Source organism: Fistularia commersonii, chromosome 21, assembly GCF_037954325.1.
Source record: "Fistularia commersonii isolate RoL2024-O1a breed Wild chromosome 21, RoL_Fcom_v1.0, whole genome shotgun sequence".
NCBI classification, from domain to species: domain Eukaryota; kingdom Metazoa; phylum Chordata; class Actinopteri; order Syngnathiformes; family Fistulariidae; genus Fistularia; species Fistularia commersonii.
In genome coordinates, this window is record NC_141304.1 from 13,353,402 (window position 1) to 13,377,524 (window position 24,123).

The 24,123-nt window shown below is 40.6% G+C and overlaps 2 protein-coding genes across 3 annotated transcripts in view; both read left to right on the forward strand.

The window, feature by feature from the left end:
- The window catches only part of ptpra (protein tyrosine phosphatase receptor type A), a 30,046-nt gene extending 9,773 nt beyond the window's left edge, over positions 1-20,273 (forward strand). Inside the window, exons 2-22 of the mRNA XM_086167937.1 lie at positions 2,438-2,484; positions 2,649-2,730; positions 3,743-4,183; positions 8,440-8,539; positions 8,720-8,793; positions 9,241-9,377; positions 9,949-10,039; positions 10,241-10,317; positions 10,414-10,450; positions 10,557-10,654; positions 11,135-11,254; positions 11,571-11,737; positions 11,833-11,968; positions 12,726-12,875; positions 13,003-13,096; positions 13,236-13,312; positions 13,467-13,601; positions 14,232-14,357; positions 15,162-15,313; positions 15,680-15,815; positions 16,696-20,273. Of these exons, the coding sequence (XP_086024063.1) occupies positions 2,655-2,730; positions 3,743-4,183; positions 8,440-8,539; positions 8,720-8,793; positions 9,241-9,377; positions 9,949-10,039; positions 10,241-10,317; positions 10,414-10,450; positions 10,557-10,654; positions 11,135-11,254; positions 11,571-11,737; positions 11,833-11,968; positions 12,726-12,875; positions 13,003-13,096; positions 13,236-13,312; positions 13,467-13,601; positions 14,232-14,357; positions 15,162-15,313; positions 15,680-15,815; positions 16,696-16,770 (2,499 nt within the window). The 5' untranslated portion in view covers positions 2,438-2,484; positions 2,649-2,654 and the 3' untranslated portion in view covers positions 16,771-20,273. The remainder of the gene's footprint in view (positions 1-2,437; positions 2,485-2,648; positions 2,731-3,742; positions 4,184-8,439; positions 8,540-8,719; positions 8,794-9,240; positions 9,378-9,948; positions 10,040-10,240; positions 10,318-10,413; positions 10,451-10,556; positions 10,655-11,134; positions 11,255-11,570; positions 11,738-11,832; positions 11,969-12,725; positions 12,876-13,002; positions 13,097-13,235; positions 13,313-13,466; positions 13,602-14,231; positions 14,358-15,161; positions 15,314-15,679; positions 15,816-16,695) is intronic.
- Positions 20,274-22,036: 1,763 nt separating this feature from the next.
- On the forward strand, positions 22,037-23,881 carry gnrh2 (gonadotropin-releasing hormone 2). Of its 2 annotated transcripts, XM_086167938.1 has the most exons (4): positions 22,037-22,153; positions 22,864-23,014; positions 23,126-23,209; positions 23,435-23,881. In XM_086167938.1, exons 2-4 carry the CDS (start codon positions 22,880-22,882, stop codon positions 23,471-23,473), a joined length of 258 nt encoding a protein of 85 aa, XP_086024064.1. In that variant the 5' UTR covers positions 22,037-22,153; positions 22,864-22,879; the 3' UTR covers positions 23,474-23,881. The 2 variants fall into 2 exon arrangements, with proteins under 2 accessions (XP_086024064.1, XP_086024065.1); XM_086167939.1 differs by lacking the exon at positions 22,037-22,153 and having other exon boundaries at positions 22,471-23,014.
- Positions 23,882-24,123: the final 242 nt, after the last annotated feature.

The following is a 24,123-nucleotide window of genomic DNA, read 5'->3' on the forward strand; positions in this document are numbered from 1 at the left end:
GTAGAGCCACTCGCCCAGTCCCTCTTTAATTAATAATGTCTTTTCACCAACACATTATTCAGCTGCAAAAAAAATGCATGAATACACAAACACACGAGAGGACTGCTGCTTCCCGAGAGGCCAGACAGACATTAGGATCGGTCTCTGGGGAGTTCGCTCAGGCTCCCACTCTCTGAATTGCAAAGCCTTGCTCGCTTTGGTGGAGTGAGGGTGAGCAACAGGACCTGCTTATCACTTACATCAACACAGTGACAAATGACATAGCCTCCCTGGATGCGCACAGAAAACACTGAGTCATGCTACATCAAGAAAGCTTGCGGAAGAATTAGGCGACGTGAATATTCTCTATTGTTATCATATTAAATCTAATGCATCCTGATAAACGCAGGAGTGTGTGTGAAGTGCAACAAAGAGTGAAAGAAGCACATTTTATTCACCCTTATCACCCACTTTGCTAAGGGGGGTTTATTTCAAATCCCCCCTTTTTTTGAGAACTCGGTCACAGTCGTGATGTGGTCTGGAGCTTATTGAGATCTCTTAACATCCGTCGGGGCCAGATGGCAAAAGAGGAAATTTGTTTTGATGTCTGATCACGGTACTGCGATCTGTTTTCACCCATAGCTGTCGCTCATTTGCAAAGTTTATACGTTTGATATTCTGAACACTTCTGAGTGAGTTATCGCTGACCTTCATCTCAGAAGAACCCCGTGATCTTAAATCCCAGAGGCAGTTTGTGTATGAAGCGGAGAGAGAACTTGTGGCAGGAAGACACTGATGTCTAAGTCATTGACATCTTTTCATATAAACTTGTACCCTGAGGGTTCTTTGCAGGGGAGGCTTGACTATCAGACACACCCAAAATAAATCATTAAAAATCATCTTCATATCTCAGCTTTACTCGGAGTGTGCAGTATGTACGGATAACCCTCTCCAATATATGTAGAAAAAATATATATCAATGAGTATGTAGTCTAGAGAGATTTTAAGTGAGGAAATAATATTAATTTCGAAACATAAACTGTATATGCTTGTGGGTGTGTGCCTATTTACTGTGTACATTCATAGTGTATGCATACATTTCTACTGGTTTTGATAACAGCAGGATTTATCAACACCACACAGCTTTCATTCATGATGTTTTCCTCCAATATCCTAACATAGTACAGTTTGATTCATTTCAGAGAAATAGATTTATTATTTATGCTAACTGTCTAATGCATGATGGAAATTCTTGACTCTAATCCAGCCAACCTGAATGATGCCAGAAGCTCCTCGCCTATTCAAATAAATCCTAACTTGAGGGTCGAGAGAGTAGCGCTCTGTGAAAAATTGCACTTTTTATTCAAGTAGTTTTATTAAATGGACTCTCGATTTTTAAGCTACTCTGAAAAAATTGTCTTTGGATGAAATTCATTGGTTTTGTTATGTTTGAAAGTCCCTGTACTTTTGATCAAAAATACCATGCTGCTACATATGGGCTGGATTTATGTGTATTTTTATTTTAATTTTGGGCCTGAGATTGGTTAATCGGGCTGAAACGCTTGTTTCAAGTTTTCTCCCAGGTTTTCCTGCTCTAGAACCTCACTCAGTTAATCAACCAAAATTGGATTTGTAGGTTAATAGCGTACCGATTGACCACAAAGCAGCCCATCATGTCCCTTTTTAGGCTGCCATGAAAAAAAAAAAACAACAGTGCTCTCCCGAAATCCAAAATGTTTACACCGCAACAAATGAGTTTATTTCTAAAAACAAGATTGGCTGCTGGCAGCACCGCAGCATTTAGCGCCCAATTTATCATCTGCAGACTGATGCAATAATCCCTGATTTAAAGCATCAGTTTTCGTGTGGCGTCGTTGCAGTGGTTGACTCAGTGTGGAGCTGAGGTATTGCTGTAAACAGAAGCAGATGGGCTGGATTATTGCTGGAGATTATCGCAACTTGGTCAAGGAGACAACAGCATTATTGGTCTCTGGTATTACAGAAAAGAGTGCCAGTCATCCTGATTTCCAAGCCTGCGTACATGACTCCATAACAGTGACTATAAGGTTCCCTAATGGGTTTTTCCTCTCATTACTGAATTTTTGAAATGTGACTAATCATATTCCAGTTGTATTTAGCCGGTAAATGATCTGCCGTATCGTAATGCCTCGGACATTTTTAAGTGTGGCGTGCTGTCACATACAGAGCTGGGTCACATGGCTTGTAGTCATGTTACACTAATAAGGGATTTGTTTTCATAATGCAATCATTAAAATGCCAGAAGCATGCAAATGCGACCACATGTGTCAGAATTACAAGACCACTTTCACCTTCGTGACACTATTGGTAAAATGCGGCCGTATTTTTATGATATAAAAAAAACGAGATTCTGTGTTTAAAAAGCTTTTTTTTTTTTTTATACAAAGAAAAATAATAAGATCCTCTCTTTGCTTTCCAGAAACACGCTGTGCGAATGAGTGATTGATACCAACTTCGCTTCTTCAGGTAAATGCCACTGGACACCACCACACTCAAGAACCAACACTGAAGATTTTCATCTTCATGTCAAAATACGAATATTCAATCTCATATTATTTTTGAAGCTCTGTGATTCAGTCTTTGTCGAAATTCTATTTGGACTTACAACATGGTGTCCCCTTGTCGTGCAGGGCAGAATGGGTTTGTGTCCCCTGCTCCTGCTGCTCTGCCTAGCCCTCGGGGCCTCTGCCCAGGATCATGTCCCCGTCACAAGTAAGAGCCTCAATGATTTAAATATATTTCAGTTTCCTGCACGTTGAGAATGTTTTTGTGGAGATGGGTGGTGTAGGTTGTGGCGGTATGGTGTGTGAATGTGTGTGTGTGTGTGTGTGTATGTGTGATGACTTTTAGCAAAATGATATTCACATCTCTTCAATGAGGGCTGTTTTTAAAATGTAAAATGTTGATAATAGCACAAAATGGTAAATATATATAAATACAATTTCCCAGTAAATGAGTACTTCTTGAGTACTCTTAATAAAGGCTAATCCACCTTAAGCTTCTAAAAGTATAGCTGAGCTAATTCCTTCGCATTAATGAGGAATTTACTACAACAAACTAAAATTAGGTCCTAATGAGTTGTAACATCTACTTAAAATAGCTTTAATTGTATAAATGTACGACAGAAACATAAGATCCGCAGTTTAAGCAGATTTGTGCAGAATGTTTCACAACAGACGTATACTCAGGAAATGTAGCTTGGATGGATGCAACTGTTATTTTGATAATAAAAGCCCTTCAGCAGCAAAGGGCTATTAGAATTTGGAAAACAGATCTTACCACCACATGACATGTGATGAAATGCCAATAAAATGAGTGTCTCTTGCAGCGTCATGCTTGTGGCCTGCACAGCTACACACATGCTACACTGCTACATACAGAGCCAATATTCCCCTGCCTGTATCTCACACACAGTCGGTTTGTCCAACGACTAATACACACACACACTGATGTATACCTTAAACCAGATTTGGAATCGCGGAGTAGATTTTATTATACAACCACATGCAAAAATTCCCCTAATAGGCTGGGAGGGGTGTCAATTAAATGTTTACAATATGAGGAAGGATCACAGTTTGACAAGGTTTTTTTTTTTTTATTTTCCCAGAAGGGACTCCGATCCCTCGGAGAACAAGGAAACAGCGTAGTTACTTAGTTCGGTAGGCTCATAGTGAAGAAGTATCACAGTTTCAGGGTTGAAGTACAACTGTATTCTTGTTTCCAGGTCCACCAAATATCACGGTCAAACCCACAGAGCCCGCAAAGTCGCCCTCCTTAAACATCACCGTCGCACTGACTAAAGCTCCCACCGTTCCGCCCACCATTTCACCCCTCAAAGTCCTCCCGGTGACCACCGTGACAACGACCACCACAACAACCCCGAGGTCAGCCGACGACGCCAACGACGACGCCCGGGCCGATCCCGATGGCGCCGTGAGGCTGCTGCCGGTCACTCTTCCCCCGCCGCCCGCCCCGACCGATGCCCCTCAGGCTCCAACAAGGCCCGAGACCCCGGCTCCTCCTACCACAGCGGGAAGCGAGAACGAGACCGCTGTCATTCCAGACACGCCGACACCCGATATCTATACTGATAACGACAGCACCGAGGAGACCGAGACCACCACAAAGTCCGGCGCGCATTCCACGTCAGACAGCACCACGCAGGGTAAGTGCACGCCCACTGGGCTTTGGTTCTCGATCAGTTTATGAGAGTTTATCAAGAATCATATCGTCCGAGGAGACCTAAGCATAGATCGTGGTCAGTGGGAAGTCCACTCGGTTTCAACACTTTTTGTCATTTTTCTAAGAATTGGTCATACGCTTGCACCGAAGTAAATCCCAAGACCCTCAACGCAAAACTTGCCATTTTTGTGTTGAACTCTATTTTCCCACATTTCTGGTTAGGGAGCACAGGAATCAAGTCAAAACTATCGACATTACACATAAAACTTTCATAAATAGCATTCTTCATACCCAATTTGGCATCACAAAGTGATGGCCAAGTGCAATATCCAGCAAAATATTTTATGGGGGGTAAAATGTGTTGATGTGTGAGGCATAGTGGGGTCACACAGATGCTTCAGGAGCCAGAAGACCAGAATTCCACAGAACTGCAGGAAATCCTCAGGAGGCCCAAAAAAGCACCTTCTTACATCATGTAGGAATTCCTTTCTGACTTTTTGTCTGCACATAAGTCCCATAAAATGTGTATTAGAAGTTGCAGTAATATTGTTCACTGTAGTCGAGGTTGCTTCGGGAAAGTGCAGGATGTGCTTCCACCCCCGATATCCTATTTAATTACTGATGATTTTAAACCATCGATAAAAGGCTTTTTCTGTCAGGGTCTTATTTGACTTTCGAATCAAGCATTTTAAGAAGTTGCTGTAAGGCTAGATGTCGGTATGCGAAGATGTCCAGCGTACTGGACCGCCGGCTCCCGCAGAACAGGGGTTTTCAGGCGTGGGGGCAAAGATGTGTGTGCCCCACAAGTGAACAGCTGAATTCTTTGAGTTGATTCAATTTATGTGCCATTTTCAGAGTATTTCTTTAAAAGTTGTATTTTTTCTACCTGCTATCACTATGATTTAGCGCTGCATTTGAATCCCTTTATCCATGTGTATCGGGGTTGTATCTCCTTTTGCTGCCCTCATTTATATTTTTCAATGGTTGGGCAGTTTTGTTTTATTATATTTAGCTTTCCTGACCAAATAAAAGCAGATGCCTTTTGAAAGAGACAGAATCTTAGTCACATCAGGAAACCCTTTCCTTTCCTGAAGATAGCTTCTGGGTTCTGTTATTTTTTTTTTTATTGATTTATATCCCAGGGTACTTGCATGACCCCACCCTGTTCACTTCCTCTCCCTGGATGACAAGCAGGACAGGGGTCCTCCTGTTTCTCTGCCAGTTCACCACAAGCTCTCCGGCATTACTGCTGTTGAGCTTTAGGGACTGGATGTGATGAAACTGTCTATTCTCCCATAAGAATAGTCTCGATGGGAAGACAAGAATTGTATTCCTAACTGCTGGGCAGATTTTCGTCATGTCACTAATATATATAATTTGAGTGTCTACATCCAGACAAAGATCATGCTTTGGAAATTGAGTGAATTTAGTTTTCGCTGCAAATTCCAATGCCAAGATGATAACATGATTATGACAAAATCCAAAGGGTTCTGAATCTAGTAATATGCACTGGTATCTTAGCTGTGAATATTGTTTGATAACATTCTGTAATTAAATTTGTTTTTTAAAAAATAGAGTTTCTATGTTCTATTCAATTTTTTATTCTCTAAGAAGCTGACACATGACCAGCAAATTAGCTACTGGTTGCGGATCATAGTTTTGTATTTGCCGTTTCATCCAGTTGTGTGTTATTCACATGGGCTATCAGGGCAACGGCAACAGAATAGAGCAAGCAAGTAAGTTCTCCGGTCAAGAGTCGACCTTTAATATTTTATTTGGTTCAACATTTTTATGCTTTTTATGCTCCATTGTAGCCGTGCTGGAAAAAGCCTGACGTGACTCTCCTATATTTAACCAGTCATCCACATAAACCTGAACGCTGCCAGTGCCAAAGATATTGAGCTTTCAACGCTGATGTTTTATACTGATATGGCTGATGTTTGTGCAAATGCACAATGGCTAATTAAGTGTCTTGCAAAAATGTTCACATATATAGAACTTCCTCTGGCTGGAAGAAGAGAAGAATTTGAGGGACTCCTTGGGGATAGGCAAAAAAAATTTTAAATGTCCATCATGCTGGTAGCGGACATAAATGCAGCAGATGTGACTGAAGGGCACTGCATATTATGGCAATTATATAATGTTTTCACTTGGTCCATAGGCGTTATGCAAGTTCTCCATTGTCCCCTGAGCCTGGCAGTCTTCGGGCCCATTTGTGGAGGAGGGCTGCGACGAGTTAGAGATGGCATTAAGGCCGTGTCAGGTTCACATGATACCTGCAGCCCCTTGTGCTCCTGTCCTCCTCAGTGCACACATTGTCTGAAGGAGCACACTGAAAAGCCCAGGGAATTGTGCGCGAAAATGCAGCACAACTGGGCAACATTCCAAACGACTTCCCCCAGAAAGTGCACATCGAGCATTAAGTCAAATGATGCATTCTTTGTGGTATATTTTGTCCGTGGAGCTTTCTTGAATTTTGAGTCAACCCGTTGAACAGCTGATTTTGTCATTGCATTGTCATCCCCATTGTACGTCTTTCTAGAGGTCTCTTTCTTTTGTTGCGGCCCAACGTGTCTTACAGACAACACGCACATCGGCACACAAATGGCAGCCAGTGTTTTCTTTGACACAAACTCCTGTTGTTGTTCGTGCAAAACTCATGACTTTTGTGTTTTAACCACAGCACAGAAAGGTCACAGGAAAAACTATGGGATGGCAGGAACTCGTGCACATGATGGAAACATACAAATTGGTCAGCCATTGTCTCCGGCAAACAATAATTAACTGGGTCTATGTAATTTCTAGTTTGCAATGTCGAGTGAATACGAGAGCCACCCGAGAGCCTCGTTCGCTGAAAAAACACTTCACAACAGTTTTCAAGCTTCTTCATATTTTTAACATTTGCACGCTGAATAATTCATGCTGAATTCACAGCAAACTTCCTAAATGTTTCAGTATTTTATACACTCATCCGCTGTCTGCTGTCATCCCGGATAGGAGCAAAGGCTTGCACCTCCGTTAAACTGTGATTTCTGTCCTCTGAGACAGCCTGTTGAACCCTCGCCACATCCCCATTTGTATTTTTTCTTCTTTAGGACGCTTATTAAATATTTACGCGGCTAACCATCATGGAAGGGAGAGATAGGCTTGGGATGAAATCACCTCATGACCCCTATGCTTTGTTTGCATCACAATGTGTCGGCAAGCCGACGATCAGTGGATGTCCGGCACATTTTGAATATAACGTCAAAAACCTAACAAAGTACATATAATGTGATTTACGTATTATAACTTTATAATGGATTATAACATTATGTTTTCAATGAGTTCATGAATTGATTACTGCTTCAGTCAGTCACCAGAAAACATTCATGAATAATGCTCTGCTAATTTGGAAACTAAGCTCCTGCCAAAAGATAGACAGCCACGAGCTGGTTATTCAAGCTAAGCGCAAGAAAACTAGATCTTAATTAAAGATACGTTGTGGTTCGAAGAAGCCAGGGTTCCAAAGCCACTAATGTTCCCTGGTTATACCCTTCAAACAGTAAAGGTTCATCCATATTTCAGCCCTCTCAGATGCAGATGCAGGTTCGCACGAAACACTGTTTTTGCATTTAGGAATAATTTAGCAACATATCCAGAGCTGTGTTGTTATTTCTGAATCCATCTTATACAAAAATATGAGTTATATAAAGCTCAGTTGATGTTGAGCAGCTATTCGGTGCATAATTCTCCCGTTAAAGTTGTCGTTAAACAATAAATAATGGTAAGAAATGGCATTTGTTGGGTGTAGCTGTGCTTTAACTTGTTTTGTTTTTATTTTTTTTAAACCTTTCCATAAAGTAAGGCTAGCTGTGTCCCCTTGGTCCTATCTTGATGCTGAGTTGCACAAACTATCCTGCTTACTTTTGATCGTTGAGCTGAATTAGTAAGACCACAACATGTTTTAAACCCATTACCTCGGAAGAAGTTTGTAGGCAGACACCTGGGATTTTTAACCACAAAAAATGTGTCTGAAAACATAATCATATGTGCAATTTGTGATCTCATCAAGCACGCACACTAATCACATAAAGCTGCAGGCTCCCCTTTATGACAAATAGTGTATTTGGAGAGGACTTGGGTAACTGCAATGGAATTTCGCATCGGTGTCAAACTAATGAAGCACGGACTCCCTTTAAAGCATCGTGTTCTTTGCCACAAATGTAACCCCTACTCCTCCCTCTGTCTCCGATAAAGACAACAGCTCATCGGACGACATGCCAATCATAGCGGTGATGGTGGCCTTGTCGTCCCTGCTGGTCATCATCTTCATCATCATCATCCTTTACATGCTCAGGTTTGTTGAAATGCTGTTGATGCTCCACACTAGCTGTATACCTAATGACAAAGCACCAGTGCTGCTGTTTCCATGGCAATGATTGATGATTGGCCTTTTGTGGTGTGACTAAATTTGCGTCAGGCTGAGTATCTCTGGTGTTTTCATGTGCCATGTATTGTTTGTTTGCTTGACTTGCAGGTTCAAAAAATACAAGCAAGCAGGAAGCCATTCGAACTCCTTTAGGCTGACCAATGGCAGATCCGACGACACGGGTAAACACTTGTTTGTGTCTTGCTCCGTGTCAACAGATGTGACAGCATGAGTACAAAGTATACGTTTCTTTGTTTGGGTTTCTGTCCGCCGGCCAGTACCGCCGGCTTAATCGACTTGTTTCCTTGTGTGCTTGTCTGATAAAACTTGATTGATCTCGCCCCTTTAACTGATAACACCCACTCACTGATTGACTGTTGGTAGGAGGCTTTTGTTCAGTGCCATTACCTAACCCGCAGGGCCGCATTTAGTACCCTCACGTCGTAACGTTGAGTTACAGCGCTCCCTGGTGGCCATCTTGGAAAAAAAAAACATTGACCGACGACTCGCTGGATACATCTGCTTTTATTTTTTTTTATTCCATGTCCCATGTCTATCTCCACCTGTCCCACCCCTCCCGTTCCTTCCCCCCCTAAATCCTGCCTCCTCCCTTCCTGCTCACGGCGCAGAACTGCAGAGCGTGCCCCTATTGGCCCGTTCGCCCAGCACAAACAGGAAGTACCCTCCCCTTCCTGTCGACAAGCTCGAGGAAGAGATGAATCGTCGCATGGCTGATGACAACAAGCTCTTCAGGGAGGAGTTTAATGTATGTCCTACTTAAAAACACACCCCAACATACAGACAGAACTGCTACTGAGACTAATTAAATGGCAGATTAAAATTTACCTTACGACGGGATAAACATTTCAAATAACAAGCTTAACAGGTGAAATGGAAAAAAAAAAGACTGGATACAGTTTGTTTTGTAAAACGATCGCGTTGTCAATAAAGAACGAAAGCAAAGTCCATTCAATCGAAAGTCTTGAAATCAATCCCATCTCATGCACGTGTCAAGAAATACGCTTTCGAATCCTCACACCGTGTAATATTACATCCCCTGGATAGTAATGGTTATATGCCTATTTTTTCACTTTCTGACCAACTGACTGTTAATCAAACCAGTCACCCTGTAAACAATCCTACATTTGGGTTACATGACATCCTCACCCAGGCATCTTCCCTTAAATTATCAAATGTGCATCAAGCATTGATCTGTAAACTGATGTTTCTCGCTTGGAGTTTTGTTCGACTGAAGGACAAAGCCGGTCGGCAAAAATGTCTCATCACGCCGGAGGATCTTTCTGACATCATGTCTAAACACGTTTTCTGTGTTTTAGGCTCTTCCGGTCTGCCCAATCCAGGCATCATGTGACGCCGCCTCCAAGGAGGAGAATAAAGAAAAGAACAGATACGTTAACATCCTACCATGTGAGTGGCTCTGCATCAGCAACCTGCAGTGTCGTTGTCCTAAATAAATTCAAACTTTAAAAGTTTTAACATCTTCGTGAACATCAGATATGTGGCTACGTGAAACCGATTTAATCACTAGATCTGTGACAAAACTCATTTGTAATAAACAGATTTGTAACCGCTTGACTTTTTCCTCTTCATGTCTCTTCTCTTTCTCAGATGATCACTCCAGGGTACATCTGTCTTCTCTGGAGGGAGTCCCCGACTCTGACTTCATCAATGCCTCCTTTATAAATGTTCGTACAAGAAATGCACCTCATTCACAAAACAAACCACCATTTTTACTAAAAATGATGAAGGATCCTCCTAATTCGTCCTCTGCATTTTCACAGGGTTACCAGGAGAAAAATAAGTTTATTGCCGCTCAAGGTAATGTTTCAGTGCACTCAATCATTTCAATGCGCAAGCTATTTTGTCGTAAGCTTACTTTTTTTTTTTGGTTTATTCATTCTTTTTATCTGTCCTGGTCTCTCAGGGCCCAAGGAGGAAACGGTCAACGACTTCTGGCGGATGATCTGGGAGCAGAACACAGCTACCATTGTCATGGTGACCAATCTGAAGGAGAGGAAAGAGGTAGGAGTGGAATGATGATTGTGATGCTCGAGTTCAGAATAGTGCGCTTTTTCGAACTCAAGACCACTAAGGGCTCTGCACAGTCTGTTTTCAATACAATAGATACCTACGAACAATAGATAACCATTTAAAGGCATAAGAAAACACTTTGCCCTCAACCGGCTGATTACTGATTCTTTGTTTAACATGTAGACAGATTTATGAATAACTACAAAGTTTGTTTAACCATGTACTTACTACAATGTGAGGCCTGACGCACGTGCTGAGGCGTTCGAACTCAATACGAGAACAGTTGCTTAAGACCTAAATTTGCCTTTTTTTTTTTTTTTTCTTGGTGTGCTCATTTTCAAAAACGTCACATCATATTTAGGCTGTTACTTAAATGGATGCCCTAATTTATTATCGTCCTCTTGAAGTGATAGTAATTGGGTTATGACTCCCCCGGTGCGGCAAAGTGTCTAATCCCCCCTGTGTTTTCAGTGTAAGTGTGCCCAATACTGGCCGGACCAGGGCTGTTGGACATACGGCAACATTCGGGTCTCCGTGGAAGATACAATGGTTCTAGTGGACTACACCATCCGCAAGTTCTGCATCCAGCAGGTAATATAAGACTTGACATTAAACGTGTTTCAGTATCAACATAGTGTGTCTTTGTCCATGTGTAATTTTCAACACACTGTGCTGCTTATGGGTGCAAACATGGCGTTTGTTTTTTTTCTGACATCCTTTTTGTGACAGAAATAAGAGATTTATGTTGCCGTGTGACAGTGCACGTGCCCAAGTGTTAATTCATCTCTAAGGAAATGTGTCTTTTCTTTTGCTCAGACATTTTCCTTTATTTTTACTCCCTTTTACTTACAAAAAGGGCCTAAAGACAGTTGACGATGAGCACGTTCTCTCCGTGATTGTGTCTTAGGTGGGAGATGTTTCTGGGAAAAAGCCTCAGAGACTCGTCACCCAGTTCCACTTCACCAGCTGGCCAGACTTCGGCGTGCCCTTCACTCCGATCGGCATGCTCAAGTTTCTCAAGAAAGTGAAGACCTGCAACCCCCAGTATGCTGGGCCCATTGTTGTCCACTGCAGGTAGCTTGTTTCCGCACAAAGACGCTTTGTGTCTCACTCCATCGGTGTTCCTGCATACTTTAAACTATTCTCTGCGTGCCTCTTGTCCATGACAGTGCGGGAGTGGGGAGAACAGGTACATTCATTGTTATAGATGCCATGTTGGATATGATGATTGCTGAGAGAAAAGTGGACGTGTTCGGCTTTGTCACCAGGATCCGAGCCCAGCGCTGTCAGATGGTCCAGACTGATGTAAGTCGACATTAAACAAATGGAAAAGAACTGCACAGAAAACACATTCGTTCGAGGCAGGGCTTCGATCCAAAAACAGCTCTACATCAACACTGTCTACCACGGAGCTGTTGTTTATTGCTTCAGCAAAATATTGCTGAATTTCTGTATTTATTTTTGGACATTTTTTCCAATCAAGTAGTGTAGTTCAAATCCACAAGAAACTACCTGCATGTTAGCTTGAACCTTCCTTAAAAAGTAAGCCAGAAGGTGGCCTTAAAATTAAAATGATAATATTCTGCATAAATGTCTTAAAATGAATCAACCAGAAATAAAGATTTGTTTGACAATTCATCGGCAATTAAAAAAAATTCGAATTTCACTTTCTTTTCTCATAATTGTATAACTTGTAGATTCATATGTAAAAGGTCAGTGCAGTGATGCTATACAACAACAGTGATGAACTATTTCAAAAACATTTATATACAAGGCAGAATTGAACCTTTGTAGTGCCGGAGACACTGTTGTGAACAAACCACAAATGCATCATAACTTTATGTTTTCAAGAACACAAGTTTACAGCACGGAGAGGTGCGTCTCATCACATCAAAAACCAAAAATAAATGACAAAAATGCATGTTACAAGCAACCAAGACTATGTATGTATGAATGTATGTATGTATGTATATATATCTGGATGATACCACATTGGGAGGCAGGAAAAGTGGAGCCATTGATTTCCCTCACTTTCTTTTGCTTTTCTCTTCCTTTCCCACAGATGCAGTATGTGTTCATCTTCCAGGCGTTGTTAGAACACTACCTTTATGGCGACACAGAGCTGGAAGTGACCTCTCTGGAGTCCCACCTGGCCAAACTTTACGCCCCCTCACCTGGAGCTGGCTGCAGTGGTTTGGAGGCTGAATTCAAGGTTGGCTTCAGAGTTGTTGTTTTTCTTCCATGCAACCCTCCTTCCTCCGAATCTGAATTCTTGTAAGATACCCGGAGGTCCTTGGTCTGAAATGTAATGAAAATGAATACAATGTCCTTAACTCCAGAAACTGACATCCATCAAGATCCAGAACGACAAGATGAGAACAGGCAACTTGCCCGCCAACATGAAGAAAAACCGAGTCCTACAGATCATTCCATGTGAGCGTTCTGAGCGTCTTTGAGTTTTCCTCCAACGCACATTGAATTCTACCACGCACATAATGGAATGGCTGAAGATTGTTTTTTAAGAAAAGCTGATTTTTTTTTTTTTTTTTTTTTTTCCCCTCGCTCCTGCCAGATGAATTCAACAGAGTGATCATTCCAGTAAAACGAGGGGAGGAGAACACGGACTACGTCAATGCCTCTTTCATCGATGTGAGTGCACAAGCGTCCGAATAGGACTGAATCATTTCGTTTCATCAGTGCTGGACAATTGATCGACAGTACTGAGGCTCCCTGTCGCCTTCCCACTGTTTATCTTTTTATCCTTATTTATTGTTGTCGCATCACCCTGTCCATCTTCTCAAAGGGCTACCGTCAGAAGGACTCCTATATGGCCAGCCAGGGCCCCCTGCAACACACCATAGAAGATTTCTGGAGGATGATCTGGGAGTGGAGAAGCTGCTCGATAGTTATGCTCACTGAGCTGGAAGAGAGAGGGCAGGTGTGTGTGTGTGTTTCTCTCTTCATGCATCCACATGCACTTTCTAGTGATGGATGCCGTGTCAAGAAAATGCCAATATAATATTTGATTATTTTTTCTGTGTTCCCACTGGTGTGTTGCAACATGTAGATATCGGCTTCAGTCATTGTTTTCAGGTCAAATCTGTGCAAATTTCAGATGTTTCTGCCGGGGATAAGCAATATTGAGGAAAAATATATCTGGTAAATCACATAGATAGTCAACAGTTTTTATTGCAATACATATGAAATATGACTGCTGACTTGTGTTTATATCTTGCTGCTTTTATGTTACTTTCTTGGCAAATTTGAGATGATTTGCAAGAAAAATGTTATTCTTTTTAAACCCATGATACAACATGACATTTATGCAATGATCGATGTGTATACTGTACATATATATTGTATGTTGACTAAAGAAAGAAGGAAAGAATCTCACTTTGTCTTCCATTCTGTGTAATTTTTCACTGCAACCATCACTGCTGTTTATGGATCCCAAATGGAATTGTTCCTCCTTGCTTGCAGAAAATACACCATTCAGACATCTTTATGACCCTGATGCGTTTTCTCAAAAGACCTGTCATTGTCTCACCACCTACATCTGTTCCTGCAGGAAAAGTGTGCCCAGTATTGGCCCAGCGATGGCGTGGTGGTCTACGGGGATATTTCCATTGAGCTTAAAAGGGAGGAGGAGAGCGAGAGCTATACAGTGCGTGACCTTCTGGTCACAAACAACAGGGTAAAGAAGGAATTCATGTATTGATGAGTAGTTTTTAGTGGTGGAATATTTTTATTATAAGTCTAGACAAAAAAAAAAAAAAAAAAACACACTAACCCAAGCTTACTGTTCTGTATATTTCCTGTGTATCGTGTATTTGCAATTGTATTTGCAGTCCCTATGTCCTCTATTGTAAGTCGCTTTTGATAAAAGTGTCTGCCAAATGCAATGTAATGTAATGTAATGTAATGTAGACATTAGGAGAGGTTTTCAAGGGCACACCCAGCTACAAAATCCAAATTTGAAATGCAAAGCTTGGTCTTGGTTCTTTTGCTGCACGGACGAGTATATATGAATTAGTAATGATTCCGTTAGAGGCCGTAGCCGCTAACCGTTATAAATCAAAAACAATTTACGGGACAAATTGTACAATTGAAGAATTGGACAACTTGGTTCAATTGTGCCATCGGTCATTCTGCCAGCATTTTTCAGCTGCAGGAGAAGTAAGAAGAGAAAACAGAAACAGAAGGAGAGTGCACAAATGTTACATGGCGTAAATCCAACAGTCAGCAGTGGAATTGTGGTCTCCTGTGTAGAATCAGTCCTCGTGTTTCTCTTTTAATCATGACGTAGGGGCCTCCCACGCAAAGTTGAGTCCTGCAAGGGTCCCTGGTGTTGGCTTTAGAATATATCAGGTCTAATTCATTAATTCCTGCTGTAACAGGATCATGACACGTCTCCATATACCCTTGAGACCCTCCATTTTTTTTTTTTTTTTTGGAATATCCTAATCTCGAGTTGCCCTGCCCTCTTCCATCCTTCCAGGAGAACAAGGCTCGAGCTGTGCGTCAGTTCCACTTCCATGGCTGGCCAGAGGTGGGAATCCCCACCGACGGCAAAGGCATGATCAACATCATCGCTGCTGTGCAGAAGCAACAGCAGCAGTCTGGCAACCATCCCATCACTGTACACTGCAGGTGAGACAGAGAGAGAGAGACACACACACACACTTATGCACCTTCTGCAGCTATGTCCATTGTAACCAACATGATGAAAGAGGAAACAATGACATTAAGACAACTATACGCTTTTGCGTATTTACTTGTAACCATTAAATGGGCTCAAACATTGTCGCAGGAGATTGTTCCGGCTTTTAAATCACAGGAAAAAACAACTCCAAAGAATTGTTCTTGTCTTCCTCGTGACATTCAACCCGCTCAAAACTGTTCCTGTGCTTCTGTCTGTGCACGTTGCACAACACATTGTTACTTCTGCGTGTGTATATTGACGTCTGTGTTTTGGACCGTGTGTGTGTGTGTGTGTGTGTGTGTGTGTGTGTATAGTGCCGGTGCAGGCCGGACGGGGACTTTCTGTGCATTGAGTACAGTCCTGGAGAGGGTAAAGGCAGAGGGCATCCTGGATGTTTTCCAGACAGTCAAGAGTCTCAGGCTGCAGAGGCCCCACATGGTGCAGACACTGGTAAGAATCCCTTGAAATAAATTCAGATCATTTTCACATGAGGCTTCTCAGCTTCATGTTCCAGAAGGAGACGCCAGAGAAGTTAAACTGATGCTTTCCTTTTATTAAGCTATGACCTGAGGAAAGCCTCCAACTTTCTCCTTTTCCTGAGGAAGCTGCAGCTGGCTATGATTAGATTAAGAAACCAACAGCTTCATTTATCTCTGTTAGCCAGGGATTCATTTCACTTCTGTTTTTGTATTTGTCAACAGCATTCCAACTCTTTCCATTGGTAAACCACCCGCCTCAAGGCACATGTAAATCAATGGGATTTGGCAGTGATTTTGATATAGTCATTAAACAGCAGTGGAACCAACAGACAAAATATTGTTATTTATCAATGCGTACTGGGTTTACACAGATTGAATCATTTCAAGGGACTAATGAATTACTGCCTGTCTATTTTTTTTTTCTGTTTTATTGAACGTTCTTAGTCTCTCAAAAGGCTTATTTAAGCCAGAGCGATTTCTTGTAACCGTTTGAATTGTACCGGAATCAATGGGGGAAAATTCCAAGCAATCTGTTTTCCTCAATTTTCGCTCATCACACCGAGTTTGAAAGTAGCAGTGATACCACGAATCATGCTGGCAGTTACACAACCAAGACCTGAGGTCACGAACGGTTTCCGTCTGCCCTGACTTGCCAATTCGCACAAGTTCATGCCATTTTTCACTGTCGTTTCACTTCTCACTGTCAATTATGTCTATTCCTCAAAATGGCATTGCTAAATTGATGATACACTGCGAAAAATGGGCATCTTAGTATCAGAATATTTTTCAATGCCGCTCAAAAGTGAAATAAATTCTGCAAGGTCATGTAATGCTGCGTTTCTCCTCCTCAGGAGCAGTACGAGTTCTGCTACAAAGTGGTCCAGGAGTATATTGATGCCTTTTCTGACTATGCCAACTTCAAGTAGGGACCTGTCTTGGAAGGATGTCAGCCTACAATTCATACAAACACAGCTTGCATGCACAATACACACACACACACAACCACACACACACACACACACACACACACACACACCTTGACATATGAAAAGCTGCATACTCCCATCTGAAGGATTTATTTCTTTCTAAAAGACTCCTCACAACTTGATCTGCAGATGGGAGGAAACTGCCCGGAAAAGGGAACAGAGATTTAGCCCTGGAGGACGGGGCAGCGCAGTTGGACAGAAGATGCCTTCTTGAATATTTTGTAATAATGGAGTTGTTAATACAGCCCTTCACCCCCAATTTTATTTACACACTCATACACAGATACCGCACACACTCGTGTATATATACTTACTGTGATGCATCTTATTTCTTTGGTTTCAGACACAGTTTTCAGTTTGGCTGCATTTCCAGTGGCACCTTTTAATGTACTTTATTGGTATATATATATATATATATAGTCATATGTATGACTATATATGAATATGAATAATGCTTTGGAAGCTAATGTAAAAATATCCAGAGTCAACGGGATGCTGTTTTGATTTTGTTTTTTTACTTTTTGGGAGCACAGACCTAAAAAGTGTTTGGTTTTGCCAGAGCCACGCTGTAGCGATGACTTTACTTGCAGAGACGAAAACCTGTTTTCACAACGAAACGTTCACACACTGCATAGTCACACGGAAGCAGAACCAGGTTATAGTCAAGCAAACTGGCTAGATCCCTTTTAAGGTTGCAGGAGCTTAAAGGTCAATAACTGATCAAAATATCTGACCCAGCTTGAACTCCAGCTGTCGCACAACCAGGAGCCTCTTTATTCTTTTCCCCAAAGCCTCCGTGTGTTTTCACCCCGAGGCCTCGGCTGACCAAAACAACACTGTTTTTTTTTCCAAGTCCTGTCCTAAATCAGCAATGTCCCGCTCACCCTGGAACGTGGCATGTTAAATAGGTTTTAAATATCTTGGGCACAAGTTGTTAGAGAATAGAGAATTTGTCAAACTTTCAATTTTTATAAAGCAGCAGAGATCATGTTGATGAGCCAAAACACAATCATGATAATCAGCTCACCGAAGAAATCAACATTATTCACCCACTCCTTGTTTACAGACACGTAATGTCATGTCAGTATTTCCTTTTGTATCATATATGAATTGACTTTGAGTCTGCCTGGATTTGTTCCTTTACCTGTTTGTCTTTTTTTTCTCCAACCGCTGTGACATCAACGCGCCACCGCAATGTCACTAATCTAATGAACGGTTTCTTTTAGTTTCTCACCACGAACACTGATGCCGGAGAATGTTTTTTACTCTAATGCTGTTGCTAACAAAAAATGGATGGATGCATTGTTACTTTAATAGTAGAAGTGTGCCATGCCTTGTTTTTATTTTTTTATTTTTTTTTTTAAGGCTGTATTCTGACGACTTGAAATACAGATAGGTCTTGCGTTGTTTTGTTTTGTTTTGTTTTTTTTTGTTTTTTTTTTAATAATGAGGTCACCAGTAAGGCTGAGCCCTTTATGATTGTAATGAAAGATGCGTGATGTCAGTTAACTGCAGGGCTTTGGGTTTTTTCTGATTGCTACTCCAGCAGCTCAGGAAACAGCCGGTGCCAGGACTTGATTATGCGTACAAACTGAACAAATTCTGCTGGAGTTCGTCTCCGCGGAAATACACTCAAGTGGTTCCAATTCCCGCTGGAGGAGGAGATCCCCCGATTGTGAGGTCTCATCCCACACACACACACACATACACACACCACACACACACAGCTGAAGCAGTTTTAGATGAAAGGTGATACCAGGTGAGCAAAGTTGTTTTTAATTAGTGATAATATCTGATATCAACGCTTTTAATCATCAGTGTTCCTTATATTTAGATATAATCCTTTTTTCCTTTTTTTTTTTTTTAACATTGAAATGTGGCATTTCAATACAATATTCACATCGACCCAACAGTCAAACTGAAAATTCCAATCTTGGCGGAAACTGCTTTTCTGCAAAGAAGGAACACGATTATTCCACAAATAACTTTTTTTAAGCAATCATCAGGAAAAGGTGCCGAATTTTAATCGTCGTTCGAGCACTCATGTACTATTTGCACCGAAAGCGAAAGCCCTTAAACGTGACAGAACCAAATGAGAAATGAAACTATATATTACTATAACTCTAGGAAAGGTTTCTGGTATTGTAGCCTTCTATAAGTCCCTTGTAGGGATGTAACGTAGCAAAATGTTTGAAAATCTGACCAGTCACTGAAATTGTTCAGTGTTTGTGCATCATCATCATTTCAGGTCTTATGTTTCCAAAGCATCACAAGTGCCCGCTTGACTAGTTAGGTGCCACCCCCCCCCCCCCCCCCTTATAACTTTGCCACTTATTTAGTTATTAATGTAGGAGGTCATCTGTTTGCCTTTTCTGTCTATTGGCCCGTGTTTAAATTTCATGCTAATTGTGTGTGTTTGAATTCAAGCGGTGACTTGGGATTGCTGAAAATTCAAGGCAAAACTCGACAATTCCAGCCCATGAGACCCATACTATTTTGCTATTGTAGAGAATTCAGAATAAAAAGTGCCTCAGTGGTAGGTGAAAATGAGATTTCACTGTTAATTGCAGAACTGCTATATGCGGTGAAACGTAGTCATCCAAAAGGAGCTGTGCTTTGCGTTCCCTTCAGGTAAATGACAATTAATTGAAAGGGCCAACACAGGATCATCCATCCTTACGTTCACATTCCCTGTAATCTATCATCCATTTCCCTTTTCGTACAAGTCAGACTAAATTAAATTATTTTTCATACTGACGGTTTCATTCCTTATAGTTTAAAAGAGGGTCCATGAAATTAACCCCCACCCCCACCGTGGGTTTCCAATTGTGCAAATCTCACCTCTTTCCCACAACGAAAAAAAAAAACAAAAACTTCCATCTATTTGCATCTTCTCCAAAGTAAACCTTGTGTTATTATACGTCTATTTCCAAACGAGAGGACACAAGTCCAACTACCCTCTTCTCTCCACCTGTATTTGCTCTTCATGTTTCTGTCCAGCTCTGTTTATTGCTGTCCACTTCTTCACACCATTTCAAATTTCTCACAGACCATTTTTTCCCCTCAAGTGGTCACTGCCCTATTCCCTTTTGTACATAATGTAAGGTTATTTATATTTCTTTCGTGTCTGCTGCCTTGCTTATTTTATTTTCTTCTACCCCCTTTCTCTCTTTTTTAAGTAAAAAGATGTATATTGACCTGTATTGGGACCATTTTGAAAAATGTATTAGATATTGTTTTGGTTATTTTTAATTTGGTATTATTGTCTTAAGATAATCCTATTTTTTAATTTGCCTATGTTTGTTTCTAGTGTTTTGTTATTCAACATTTGAATATATGTATATATAATTATATATATGATAAGATTATATATAATTATATAATGCCAGATGGCCTTTCTAAACAAGATACTGTTCAAAACTAATAAAGTGCTTGAGATTTTAGCTCCTGACTGGATTTACTATTGCCATTAACTCTGCGTGAAGTACAATTCTAGGATCTGCCGTGACCGGCTAACGTGTGTTTGCTTCGCTCATTTGACGCCGCGGCAACCGGATGCTCATTACAGCTCAGTGCTCAATGGAGACTAATGGGAGAAGGGTTTCAAAATAATTGCCAGTCATTTGTGTTCCCTTATAGATCACCATTCCCCAGTGTGTCATCTAAAGGGGTCTAAACTCCCAAGATTAATCCTTCAAACCCTGAGCAAATATTAATGTGCTTTTTTGTAATTATTTAAAAATAATTTAATCCATTTTTTTTTACTGGTTTACTTGTGTGGACCCTGTAAAAATCATTTTGTTTCATAATTATACAACGAATCTGGACATTTATGATTTAGCTCATAACAGTATAATTTGGTCCAACCAGCATCATAATTCTGAGTCAAACCAACTCAGCATAGCTGAGATTAAATGTATTTGTTTTCCGAGAACCCTGATAGATTAGAGGAATCTGTGATTTGCAGAAGACATGATGAAAATGCTACAAGATAAGCTTTGACGGTGTGATTTTGTCACAGACGTTAGAAGGTACAGAACTACTAAAATTATATTCAACGGATTATTTAAATGATGTCCTGCAAATTATGTTACATATTGTTTAAATTAACAAACTGAATTCATCTTTGGGGAAAAAAAAAGGAATATCAACACTGGAAAAAGGCCGGCGTCACACTGGAGGTCAAACTTAACGATAGCTGTGTGACGCAATAAGAGAGTCATCAAGTTTTATCCAATCTGTCGCATAAGAGACGTCGACTATGTGGTTCTTTGATCATCTCAGTCAACAGCTGAGTGACCTACTCCACTGTCTGGGGACAAATTGCCTGCTCCCCTCTAATGGGGGTGTGCACTATTTGTTCCCTTTGCAATCATATATTCTCTTTCTCCTGACTGAGGGGTCGAAGGGATCTAATTGAGGATGTGTCATCAGTCACTCTTATCAAAACCAATTCAGAAAGGGAGGAAATTGGTTTAGAGTGGGACTGGATGGTATCATGAATATTGGCCTGATTGATACTGTGAGGCAGTACAGTGTTGAACACGTGCCTCACAGCAGGAAGGTTCCCAATTCAATCCTGACTGGCGCCTTCCTGTTCTCCACGTATCTCCCACAGTCCAAAAAACATGCAGTAGATTAAAAGAATGAAAATTTGCTAAGCTGGAAATGAGAGTGAATGGTTGGATGTCTGTATATTTGTCCCTGTGATCCTCCTGCTGCAATTTCAGGTTATACCCAACCTCGTGGCCAACAGCAGTCAGGATTGGTTCCAGCAACCAACATGACCATCTGACCAAGAGAAGTGGTGATATATATATGTGTGTGTGTGTGTGTGATGTTATATATACTCATAAAATTATATATGTTAATTATTATTACATTACAATTATTAATATGACTCCTCATTTTTGTTATAGACATATCTTTCTCTGCAGAGTACTGTATATGCCATTAATAATTGGTTGTTTCTCTTTAGTTTGGGGCCTGAAAAGAAATTTTCTTATTTGTCGATGACTGTCACAAAGGTGTTGCACTGGTGTTTGCAAAGATAATAGGAATTGGTCGCGTCTTCTGCACCTCTGGTCCCAAACGGCAGCTAATTTCCCCAGTGGGAGCACATGGATCAGAGGGGTCAGGGATGGGCTGGACACATGAAGAGTGATCATCAGGGTTGGGAGGGGAATCTATTCATCAGGAACATATATTGAAAAGACAGACGTTGAGAAGAATTCTAACAGACAAGCATCCGTGGGATAAGTAAGGACCAGCAGCGTGAACGGTCGGGGACACCTCAAGATTTGATAAAGCCATCAGAGTTTAGGTAAGAACCCTCCTTCTACTTATACAGTTTTATTTAGAAAAGTCAGATCAAGTTAGAATAGTCCAGAGAAAGTTATCTGACTTTTTGCCAATATTTGGCAGTTAGTTGTATTTCTTCTTCAATGTGTCTTGGATCTTCCCAGTGCAAAACACTGGAAACTTTTGAAAGTTTCCAGTGTTCCATAAGGCAAAGCTGTTGCAAATGTATGCAAATAAATGTTTTGTCATTTTTTTTAACATGATCAATTAGCACAACATTCCTGAATATTTTTCCAAAAGTAGCTGAGTTGCTGCCATCAATAAAATGACATGCATTAATCCATAATCGTGCTTTGATTGGTGTGAAAATGTCTTGAAAACACTGAGTTCTCAAAAAGTGCATTAAGATTTTATTTTACAATATGTAGTTTGAAATACAAAATGCATGTTGCAAATGGACTACTGGAAGTGTTTACAGTAAATAAACAACCGAAAGAAGGATAATACTGTAAACATTTAGATCCCATTTCAGTCCATCAGTCCGTGCTGCACCAAAATGAGATTAAGTATCCTCAATTAAATGTTTTAAATTTATTATCAGATGTGAAAGTGTTCAAGATCATTTCATCAGAATCATAGTTTAACAAATGTATCAATATTGGTATTTTCTTTTGCTCTGAATGAAAAGGTTTTATTTGTTTGAAAAAAAAAAAAAAATGCCTCTGCCAACAGGTAATAAAGAAGTACCATGAGTTTATCTCGGGTGGTTTTGCTGCTTGGCCTGTTTCTGTGTATCGGAGCTCAGCTGTCGATGGGTCAACACTGGTCTCACGGTTGGTATCCTGGAGGCAAGAGAGACCTGGACTCCTTTGCCACATCAGAGGTCAGGACCACTGTCTGTGTTGGATGGTTGCTTAGTTTTGATCAAAATTCATCCATTTATTGATTTTGTTCTTTTTGTACCATGTTGTTTTTGTTTTTGTTTTTTTCTCAGATTTCAGAGGAGATCAAGTTATGCGAAGCTGGAGAATGCAGCTTCTTGAGACCCCAGAGGAGGGGCGTTCTCAGAAGCATCATTGTGAGTGAAATTAATTCTGTCCATTTTTTTTAAACCACAAGAAGAAGAAAAAAAGATGTTTACCTAATTAATACATCAGATAAAAAATATGGGTGTAACAACCAGACAAGTGTTATTCAGTGACAAGTCTCTGGAAAGGCAAAAAAATGCAAGCTATTATTGTAAAAAGTAATTGATCGGAGCCTTCCCCTGAAGTTACTTTGTATTTAATTTTTATCTTTACAGCTGGATACCTTGGCCAGAGAGCTTCAGAAGAAAAAGTGACAAAAAGTTCTACGCTGCCAGCTGGGTATCCCGTCCTACACATTTGCCCTCCTTCCGTGGCCACTCTGAGGCCGATTTGTTGAATGTCTGTGGGTTTCAATTCATAGTAGAACAAGTGTTCAATCAGAGTGAACCAAATGTAAAAACATGTACCAGGATACATTATTTCAGTATGATCTTTCTTTTTTTTATTTTCATTTATGGAGGTCCTGCTTTTGCTTATGGTATTATACTGAGATTTGTATATATTTTAAGATGATTGAGGAAAAAGTGCTTGTGATGTCTTTTAAAATAGCATGTTAATACACATGGTGATCTGGTAAGATTGTTCAATCGTTGAACAAGTAAACTGATACACCGGGAATTTAAAACCATTTATTCACACCTTTGCTACCTCAAGTCCAATTCCAAAACACAAAACAATTTTTGGCTTCTTTTAAACACATCGACATATTGTGTATTTGTAGAAAATCTTGAAGGTTGTGAAATAAATAATAGCAGTAAAATATTGCATTTAAAGTTTTGTGGCTTATTTTTTGGTCTATTTAAAAAAGAAACGGATAATGTTTTATTAACGATCGATTTTATTGAATATTGAATGCAAGTTGACCTAAATGAATTGCTATCACCTGTAGGAGGACGCCATTTTT